Here is a 10,971-nt window from a genome sequence, read left to right as displayed (position 1 = left end):
TTTTTTAATTTTCTAGTATTTCTCTGGAAATTTAAGGGGCACGAAATGCACAGACTAATTCCCTCCTCCTCCATGTAAAGAGTCTGTGACCTTTTGGGTAACGATATAATCAAGTACTTGATGGCATTTAAAAATTAAACATAAAGTTAAGTGCCTCTGCTGGGAAGGCTGCTATAATATATAATTGACACTTCTTTGGGTCCCTTGAAACAGGATAAAAAAATAATTAAACCATTGAGGTATAAATTACATATCCTAAAATTTATTTAAATAGAGTTTATACAATTGTGCAACTATCACCGCAATCCAGTTTTTTTTTTTTTTTTTCTTTGTTTTAAGCAGAATAAAATGTTAAATAACGCTAGAGGTCTTAAGGGGCTCCCACCTTCCGGGGAAAATGCTTGGATTTTGTTCGAAAACAATTTTATTTGAATTGCACCCAGCTGTTCGCGTCTCTTAATGGACACAAACTGGTCCAGCCCTCAGTCCCCGGGGAAGCGCTTTCCTTTTTCTCGTATCAATAGATTGGAGGCCTTAGGGTACGTATATTGCAAACTCCGAGTTCCGGGCGCGCACGGGTCGAGCCGCGGGGTCTGAGCCGCGCGGGCCGCCGTAGTCAGCTGCTGCGAGCAGGAAGTGTCCGAGCTGCGGGCGGAGACTGCACCATGGCCCCGGACCCTTGGTGAGCCCCGGGTGAGGGCGGCAGCGCGCGGACGGTCTCGGGGGAGGCCAGGCTTCCGGGGAGCGGGTGATCGCTAGGCATTGGGGATGGCGGCCTTTCGGAATGAGGGGTGGGGTAGCAGGGATCCTTCTGCCGCTGAGAGCCGGGGGTTGAGGGGCTGCGCTCCTCCGCATCCCGCCGCCACTCTCGGTCCTGCAGGGGTGGCTGGGGTGGGAGACGCGGTGTACACTTGGGGGAGTTCCAGCGCCAAATCTCTGAGCCGCATCTCCATCCTGGTGGTGGAGCTGGCTAATGCAGGCTTCCCCGGGACTCCTGTGAAAGTGAAGCACAGAGTAACCTTTTTTGTGGAACGCCAGTCCCTCTGGTGAATTTCCTTATTTCGCCGGTAGCGAAACCGAGGTTCAGAATTCACGGGAGTCCGCGAGTTAGTAACCAGTTGACGCTGGGGTCTAGATCTTGTGCGCCCTTCAAAGAAAACTAACCGGAGTCTGGGAAGGAAATTATGCCTGTTGTTGATAAGGTATTATATCCTCACCTCAGTATCTACAGCAGCAACTTATGCAGTAAAACAATAGCTGAGAAGAGTCTTTTTTTCAACAGTCAAGTCCCTAGGACTGAATGATGAGAGACATAAATTCCGATCCAAGGAACCTACTGCAATAGCATATTTACTTGAGCTTTTTGTTTACTAATTAAAAACCCTCTAGCTCTACAAAGTTCTTTTTGGAGAATATGTCTCACATTAGTACTTCTAACATAGTTTATAGTTAAGTTGCAGACAGTCTGGATATTAATAGATTAACTTTGCAAGATCAAAGTTAATCTGCCTAGGATCTGGATTGTCTGGACCAATGGCTTAACTAATTCCATACTATTTTTTTTTTTTCACCTAATTTTAACACCCTGATAGAAAAATTTAGAAAATACTGAATATTTGCAGAGGAAAAAAAAAAATCTTTAATTCTATCTGGAATAATTGCTGTTGTTGACTTTTTAAATGAATTTATTACTTTGTATAATATATGTATGTATATAATGTATTTTATAGAAACAAGGGCCATTCTGTGTATCACAAATATTCACCGAAAACACAATCTTTATGTTGCTTAATAGTGTATCATGTGAATAACCATAATGGAGTGTGATTTAATCATTGTACCTTTGTATGTTTTAAAAAAATACTAGGGTTTTTTTGCTTTTATTTTTTTTTAATTGGGAAGACTGCCCCTTGGAACCATCTCTCACTTCCTTGACTTACTTCTTGACTCCACTTCCTAGAAGTAGAGCTACTGGGTCCAAGAGTATGAACATCTTTAAGGCTGTTGATACAGATGGCTAAGTTGCCCTCCACTTCATGGAGGCTAATTCCCTCATTTTACACATAAGGTAGGAAATACAGCTCAGAAATAAGGTAGAGGTCCCAGGGTATCCATTTAGGTGGGTGGAAACTATCCCCAAACCCCTAGGCCTCTTCCACGGTTAATGTGCAAAAGTGCGGATAATTTCTCCTGCTACTCTCAAGTAGTTTAACTTAGCAGCTTCTCATGTTTGTTGAAAGTGAAACACTGGGGGACTCTGCTGTGCTCAGTCAGCTTCCTTGCAAAGTGGGCTGCTGATCAGGAGAGCAGAAAGGAGTAGGGGATAGGACTTAGAAAAATCTAGAAAAACAGACTTGATTACAGCTTAGCCCTCCTGCTATCGAGAATCATGTCAGTGATGCTTTACTCATGTTTAGAAGTAGAATATGACTGTTACTCTTTTAATGGCCTATCAAAGCAAATGGTAAGCTCACTGTGTAATAGAAATATCGCATGGAGACTGTCTCTGAACAGGCTCTTTGCTAAAAGTTAATCAGCTTTGCCACTTTTTCCCTCTCCATTCCAGTTCCTCAGCCTCTGTCATGGTGTCACCATCCTCTTAGTCTCTTAGACCTAAAAAACTCTGATCATCTACTTTTTCTTCATTCCTCCTATCAGATTATTGACTCATCTCCACGATTTTTATTTTTTTCTTTTCTGCTGTTGTCCAATTCTTTTTAGCCTTATGGTTTACAGAAAGTAAATGTTGGTGGCTGGTTATGGAGTTGAATAGCTGGAGAAGCCTTCTCCTGGTCTCCTGCCACTCTTCTTTCATTCCCAGTGATTTGTGCACGTGGAGTTCAGGTTACTTTTCTAAACTAGGACCTTAGGCACCTGTGTGCTTGATTCCATCATGAGGTTGCCCAGTGGTTCTCAAGCTGTGCTATAGATTGGAATCTCCTGGGGAGCTTTACAACGCCTCATGTCTAGGGCAAGCCCCCTGCCAATTCAATCAGAATGCTTGGGGTATGAGGAAGCTTTAAAAAACGTCCCCAGTGATGGAAGGGGCTTCCAAGGTAGCTCAGTGGTAAAGAATCTGCCAGCCGATGCCAGAGATGCAGCTTGGATCCCTGGGTGGGAAGATCCCCTGGAGAAGGAAAGGGCAACCCAGTATTATTTCCAGTATTATTGCCGGGAAATCCCATGGACAGAGGAGCCTGGCAAGCTATAACCCATGGGGTCACAAAAGAGTTGGGCACAACTGAACACTTGCAGACCAGACAGTGATTCACATGTGTAGAAGAACTTCAGAACCAGTTTGTAGAGCTCAGGCGAGAACACAAGGATTAGGAGCAAGACAACTGGGGTTTTGGCCATAAGCATTTCACATAACCTCTTCAAGGCCTCACTGTCTCTGTAAAAGTATACCCCACAGTTTTCAAATTCCCTTCAAACCTTATTATTATGCTACTCAAGGCTCTGCAGAAACCATCTTCAACTCCTTTCTGCCATCTTGTTCTTCACTGTCCTACCCAGGACCACCCCTCAGCCGACCATGCCAGGCTCTTTCCCTTCCTTTCATCTTTGCTTGCTTCCTGTGCCTCTCACCTCCTCTAAAAGGTGCTCCTCCCTCTTGCTTGAGTGAGAGCCCTGCTTTGACCTTGTGGTTCAGCCCAAGGTATAACCTCTTGGCCCAGCCTTATCAGGTCCAAGTGTCTTGGCCAGTAATTTCTGTCACTTCTGAACTCCAGATATAGGCACTTGTTATTTCTACTCCTCGTCTGTCAGGAGGTGTGTTACACCTTATTATTGACTTGCATTTATGTGGTCTGGGACCACAGAGCCAGACCTAAGAACCTCTTTTCATTGATGATGACATGGAGGGGAAATGGGGAAATGTGGCAAAGTCGGGGCCAGCACCCAATTTTTCTTATCAGCCTCCTGTTTCCTTAATTATGTATTGGCTCATATCACCTGCTCACTTTTGGTATACATGAATATATCAGATCAGATCAGTTGCTCAGTCGTGTCCGACTCTTTGCGACCCCATGAATCGCAGCACGCCAGGCCTCCCTGTCCATCACCAACTCCCGGAGTTCACTGAGACTCACGTCCATCGAGTCAGTGATGCCATCCAGCCATCTCATCCTCTGTGGTCCCCTTCTCCTCCTGCCCCCAATCCCTCCCAGCATCAGAGTCTTTTCCAATGAGTCAACTCTTCGCATGAGGTGGCCACAGTACTGGAGTTTCAGCTTTAGCATCATTCCTTCCAAAGAAATCCCAGGGCTAATCTCCTTCAGAATGGATTGGTTGGATCTCCTTGCAGTCCAAGGGACTGCAACACCACAGTTCAAAAGCGTCAATTCTTCGGCGCTCAGCCTTCTTCACAGTCCAACTCTCACATCCATACATGACCACAGGAAAAACCATACCCTTGACTAGACGAACCTTTGTTGGCAAAGTAATGTCTCTGCTTTTGAATATGCGATCTAGGTTGGTCATATACATATGGGCTTCCCTGGTGGCTCAGGGGTTAAAGCATCTGCCTGCAATGCGGGAGAGCTGGGTTCGATCCCTGGGTTGGGAAGATCCCCTGGAGAAGGAAATGGCAACCCACTCCACTATTCTTGCCTGGAGAATCCCATGGACGGAGGAGCCTGGTGGGCTACAGTCCACGCGGTTGCAAAGAGTCGGACACGACTGAGCGACTTCACTCACTTACAGTACATATGTAAGTTAATCCTGTTACAGAGCCAATTTGCTCACCAGTGGACAGTAAAGCCAATCTACTGACCCCTGGCGGTGGTGAAGGGAAGTGCAGCGTTTATCGCTGCCAAGCAAGGAGTCCTGGTAGTCACTGCTCCAAACACATGCAAGTTCCTTCCCCGCCCTGCCCCGCCCCCGCCAGGGGATCGCCAAGAGTCGGGCAGGACTGAGGCACTAACACTTTCATTTTCAGGGAAAGATTTTTAAAGACGGGATGAGGAGTTTGTGGGGCGCGTGATCAGCTCGTGGACATTCTTCTGATTGTGGTGGTGAGGTAATTAAGAATCAGCATCATCAACCTGTGGTTCCAAAACCGGTCTGGGTTCTACAGGCTTGGGGGCGCCGGGGCTGGGGACGGTTAAAATCGTCTGCCTGCTGGGGGTTTCAGCATCTGCAAGACAGCTTGAAGGACACGGCTCAGAAAAGGTGGCTCTTCTACCACCCTTGAAGAGGAAGTAAAGGTCCTTGACTTTGCTTAATGGCTAAACTATTCTTATTTTGTCTCGCTTGAGTGTTTTCCTTTCTTTCTGCATTTTCTTTCTTCTCCAAATTTACTCTTTGGAACTCAAGGAAGGCCTAAGAGGCTAAAGCTTTTCTATAGACAAGAGGCATGTCTTTTCTATAGACAAGAAGAAGACATGGAGGTAGGGGTCTATTCCAGGAAGGCCCCATAGGTTACACTACCTCACTGGATCCTTATTAAATTTAAAATGTAAAGCTCTTAGCATGGAACCTGACCCAGATCAGGTACTCAGTTGTTAGCCATAGTTATCATTACTATAGTAAGATTCCTCAGGGAAAGGACTGGAAATTGTTTTTTTCTCTTTGTTTAGAAAGACATTTGCCAGGTCCCCTCAGTGTTCAGGTGACACATGGGGATTCAAAGATTTTAAGAAATGGCTTGTTTATTTTTTTCAGACAAAAATTGGAACATTAGATTCCACAGGAGATCTAAATATTGTTTATTGGCACTGGAAAATATTTCTGTCATGTATTCATAGTCTCCACCCTTTAGAAGACGTGAAATGTCTATACACACTTAGATATTTTCTGAAACAGATAAAAAGTGAAAAGGCTCTTAGCAAAGGAAAAATTAAGGGACTGTTAGACATTCACTGTGAGCCTTTCAAAGCCCTCACCCCTGTTGAATAGCAAACAGAAGCTCAGGATGTGTTTCGAGAGAATTCCTGTGTCAGGTGGGTGTGTGTCCTTTGTCCTCAGAGCATTATGTTACCTGTTGTTCTGTAGGGCTCTTCCCTAAATAGCTGCTCTCCTGGCCTCTCACTCTCCATCCTTTTATCCTGCCTTATTTTCTTTCTTCAGTTCAGTCCATTTCCTCAGTCATGTCTGACTCTTTGCGACCCCACAGACTGCAGCATGCCAGCCTTCCCTGTCCATCACCAACTCCCGAAGTTTACTCAAACTCATGTCCATTGAGTCAGTGATGCCATCCAACCATCTCATCCTCTGTCGTCCCCTTCTCCTCCTGCCTTCAATCTTTCCCAGCAACAGGGTCTTTCCATTGAGTCAGTGCTTCGCATCAGGTGGCCAAAGTATTGGAGCTTCAGCTTCAGCATCAGTCCTTCCAATGAATATTCAGGACTGATTTCCTTTAGGATTGACTGGTTGGATCTCCTTGCTGTCCAAGGGACTCTCAAGAGTCTTCTCCAACACCACAGTTTAAAAGCATCAATTCTTCGGCACTCAGGTTTCTTTCTAGTCCAACTCTCACATCCATACATGACTACTGGAAAAACCATAGCCTTGACTAGAAGGACCTTTGTTGGCAAAGTAATGTCTCTGCTTTTTAATATGCTGTCTAGGTTGGTCATAACTTTTCTTCCAAGGAGTCTTTTAATTTCATGGCTGCATTCACCATGAATTGCAGTCACTGCAATTTCATCTGCAGTGATTTTGGAGTCCCCCAAAATAAAGTCTCTCACTGTTTCCATTATTTCCCCATCTATTTGCCATAAAGTGATGGGACCAAATGCCATGATCTTAGTTTTCTGAATGTTGAGTTTTAAGCCAGCTTGTTCACTCTCCTCTTTCACTTTCATCAAGAGACTTTTTAGTTCTTCTTTGCTTTCTGCCATAAGGGTGGGTATCATCTGCATATCTGAGGTTATTGATATTTGATATTTCTCTCGGCAATCTTGATTCCAGTTTGTGCTTCATCCAGCCCAGCGTTTCTCGTGATGTACTCTGCATATAAGTTAAATAAGCAGGGTGACAATATACAGCCTTGACGTACTCCTTTTCCTATTTGGAACCAGTCTGTTGTTTCATGTCCAGTTCTAACTGTTGCTTCCTGACCTGCATACAGATCTCTCTAGAGGCAGGTCTGGTATTCCCATCTCTTTCAGAATTTTCCACAGTTTGTGGTGATCTACACAGTCAATAAAGCAGAAGCAGATGTTTTTCTGGAACTCTCTTGCTTTTTCGATAATCCAACGGATGTTGGCAATTTGATCTCTGGTTCCTCTGCCTTTTCTAAATCCAGCTTGAACATCTGGAAGTTCACAGTTCACATACTATTGAAGCCTGGATTGGAGAATTTTGAACATTACTAGCATGTGAGAAGAGTGCAATTATGCAGTAGTTTGAGCATTCTTTGGGATTGGAATGAAAACTGACCTTTTCCAGTCCTGTGGCCACTGCTGAGTTTTCCAAATTTGCTGACATATTGAGTGTAGCACTTTCACAGCATCATCTTTTAGGATTTGAAATAGCTCAGCTGGAATTTCATCACCTCCACTAGCTTTGTTTGTAGTGATGCTTCCTAAGGCCCACTTGACTTCACATTCCAGGATGTCTGGCTCTAGGTGAGTGATCACACCATCGTGATTATCTAGGTGATGAAGATCTTTTTTGTACAGTTCTTCTGTGTATTTTTGCCACCTCTCCTTAATATCTTCTGCTTCTGTTAGGTGCATACTATTTCTGTCCTTTATTGTGCTCATCTTTGCATGAAATGTTCCCTTGGTATCTCTAATTTTCTTGAAGAGATCTCTAGTCTTTCCCATTCTATTGTTTTCCTCTGTTTCTTGGCACTCATCACTGAGGAAGGCTTTCTTATTTCTCCTTGCTGTTCATTGGAACTCTGCATTCAAATGGGTATTATATCTTTCCTTTTCTCCTTTGCTTTTCACTTCTCTTTGTTTCACAGGTATTTCTAAGGCCTCTTCAGACAGCCATTTTGCTTTTTTGCATTTCTTATCTATGGGGATGGTCTTGATCCCTGTCTCCTGTACAATGTCACGAACCTCCATCCATAGTTCATCAGGCACTCTGTCTATCAGATCTAATCCCTTGAATCTATTTGTCACTTCCACTGTATAATTGTAAGGGATTTGATTTAGGTCATACCTGAATGGTCTACTGGTTTTCCCTGCTGCTGCTGCTGCTGCTGCTGCTAAGTCACTTCAGTCATGTCCGACTCTGTGCGACCCCATAGACAGCAGCCCACCAGGTTCCCCCGTCCCTGGGATTCTCCAGGCAAGAACACTGGAGTGGGTTGCCATTTCCTTCTCCAATGCATGAAAGTGAAAGTGAAGTGGCTTAGTCGTGTCCAACTCCTAGCGACCCCATGGACTGCAGCCTACCAGGCTCCTCCGTCCATGGGATTTTCCAGGCAAGAGAACTGGAGTGGGATGCTATTGCCTTCTCCAACTGGTTTTCCCTACTTTCTTCAATTTAAGTCTGAATTTGGCAATAAGGAGTTCATGATCTGAGCCACAGTCAGCTCCTGGTCTTTTTTCTGCTGACTGTATAGAGCTTCTCCATCTTTGGCTGCAAAGAATATAATCAGTCTTATTTCAGCATTGACCATCTGGTGATGTCCATGTGTAGAGACTTCTCTGGTGTTGTTGGAAGAGGGTGTTTGCTATGACCAGTGCATTCTCTTGACAGAACTCTATTAGCCTTTGCCCTGCTTTATTCCGTACTCCAAGGCCAAATTTGCCTGTTACTCCAGGTGTTTCTTGACTTCCTACTTTTGCATTCCAGTCCCCTGTAATGAAAAGGACATTTTTTTTGGTTGTTAGTTCTAGAAGATCTTGTAGGTCTTCATAGAACCATTCAACTTCAGCTTCTTCAGCATAACTGGTCAGGGCATAGACTTGGATCACCATGATATTGAATGGTTTGCCTTGGAAATGAACAGAGATCATTCTGTCGTTTTTGAGATTGCATCCAAGTACTGCATTTTGGACTCTTGTTGACTATGATGGCTACTCCATTTCTTCTAAGGGATTCTTGCCCACAGTAGTAGATAAAATGTTCATCTGAGTTAAATTCACCCATTCCAGTCCATTTTAGTTCACTGATTCCTAAAATGTCAACGTTCACTCTTGCCATCTCCTGTTTGCCTTGATTCATGGACCCAACATTCCAGGTTCCTATGTAATATTGCTCTTTACAGCATTGGACTTTACTGCTATCACCAGTCACATCCACAATTGGGTGTTGTTTTTGCTTTGGCTCTGTCTTTTCATTCTTTTTGGAGTTATTTCTCCACTGATCTCCAGTAGCATATTGGGCACCTACCGACCTGGGGAGTTCATCTTTCGGTGTCCTTTTTGCCGTTTCATACTGTTCATGGAGTTCTCAAGGCAAGAATACTGAAGTGGTTTGCCATTTCCTTCTCCAGTGGACCACATTTTGTCAGAACTCTCCACCATGACCCGTTGTCCATCTTGGGTGGCCCTGTACGGCATGGCTCATAATTTCATTGAGTTAGACAAGGCTGTGGTCCATATGATCAGATTGGTTAGTTTTCTGTTTTTTTGTGGTTTTCAGTTTGTCTGCCATCTGATGGAGGATAAGAGGCTGATGGAAGCTTCCTAATGGGAGAGACTGACTGAGGGGGAAACTGGGTCTTGTTCTGATCGTGGGACAATGCTCAGTAAATCTTTAATCCAATTTTCTGTTGATGGGTGAAGCTGTGTTCCCTCCCTGTTCTTTACCTGGGGCCATACTATGGTGGAGGTTACTGAAGATAATGGCGACCTCCTTCAAAAGGTCCCATGCATGCAGTGCTACACTCAGTGCCCCCAACCCTGCAGCTGGCCGACCCACGCCTCCACCGGAGACTCCTGGGAAAGTCTGGGTCAGTCTCTTGTGGGGTCACTGCTCCTTTCTCCTGGTTCCTGGTGCATACAAGGTTCTGTTTGTGCCCTCCAAGAGTCTATTTCCCTAGTCCTGTGTAAGTTCTGGCAGCTCTATGTTGGGTTTAATGGTGACCTCCTCCAATAGGGCTTATGCCATACCCAGCTCTGCTGCACCCAGAGCCTCTGCCCTGCGGCAGTCCACTGCTGACCTGTACCTCCACAGGAGATACTCAAACACAGTTCTGTCTCAGTCTCTGTGGGGTCTCTTGAGTTCATCGTTTGCTGTATTCTCCCATGCCTGGAGCAGTGCTGAGCTCTCCAGAAATCTTTGCTGAACGTTTTGTAAATGAATGCATTGGGATGCTTTATCAGCGGCCAGAGAGCACAGTGGTTAGGAGCACAGACAGGCTCCAGCACAGAGGCCAGGCAGCCGGGGTTTGCTGCTGGAGGAGCCCATTGGGCAAGTGGCTCTACCTCCCTGTGCCTGATTTTTCTCAAGTATATGCTGGGGATGGGGACCCAGCTCCCAGTGTTCTTGTGTGGGTGGAGTGAGTTATTACAAAGGAAGAGTGGAGACCGAACCCATCCCATAGTGAGTTACCATTCACCGCGTGTACGCCTTCACTGCCCCTCTTATCATCCTCCCTGCCTGTTCACTGTCATGACTAGAATTACACACTGCAACTTTAGATTACGCTGACATTTCCTTTAAGGAACTTTCAACATGTCTGTCCCTTTATGACTCTGACGCAGGTTCTCCACCTACGATTCTACCTGCCAAATTGCACAAGAGATTGCCGAGAAAATTCAGCAGCGAAATCAGTATGAAAGAAATGGTGAAAATACAACCAAGGTAAGGCCAGGAGAGACTGGGCCCTTCAGAGGATTTGTTTGAGCTCTGAGGTCTGAAAACTCTCCCCTTTCAGAGGCTGTATGTGTAACAACCTGTGTGTGTCAGTCACTCAGTCGTGTCTGACTCTCTGTGACTCCATGCACTGTAGGCCCACCAGACCCCTCTGTCCATGGAATTCTCCAGGCAAGAATATTGGAGTGGGTTGCCATAGGTCAAATGGACATTACAACCAATCCATTCATTGTTAACTTAATCACTGAG

At 45.0% G+C, this 10,971-nt stretch overlaps 1 protein-coding gene across 9 annotated transcripts in view; it reads left to right on the top strand.

The window, feature by feature from the left end:
• The first annotated feature begins 578 nt into the window (after positions 1 to 578).
• STX8 (syntaxin 8) overlaps positions 579 to 10,971 on the top strand; it is a 208,645-nt gene continuing 198,252 nt past the window's right edge. For 5 of the 9 annotated variants that reach the window (XM_027518816.1, XM_027518817.1, XM_027518820.1 and 2 more), the window contains exons 1-2: positions 580 to 682; positions 10,611 to 10,710. In XM_027518816.1, the coding sequence (XP_027374617.1) occupies positions 666 to 682; positions 10,611 to 10,710 (117 nt within the window). In that variant the 5' untranslated portion in view covers positions 580 to 665. Of the gene's footprint in view, positions 694 to 4,995; positions 5,021 to 10,610; positions 10,711 to 10,971 lie in introns of those variants that run through there. The other 4 variants (XM_027518815.1, XM_027518821.1, XM_027518822.1 and 1 more) reach the window with 4 other exon arrangements.

The sequence above is a fragment of the Bos indicus x Bos taurus genome, chromosome 19, assembly GCF_003369695.1.
Source record: "Bos indicus x Bos taurus breed Angus x Brahman F1 hybrid chromosome 19, Bos_hybrid_MaternalHap_v2.0, whole genome shotgun sequence".
NCBI classification, from domain to species: Eukaryota; Metazoa; Chordata; class Mammalia; order Artiodactyla; family Bovidae; genus Bos; species Bos indicus x Bos taurus.
The sequence above is the reverse complement of the archived record's forward strand: the minus strand, read 5'-3'. Positions and strand labels throughout refer to the sequence as shown.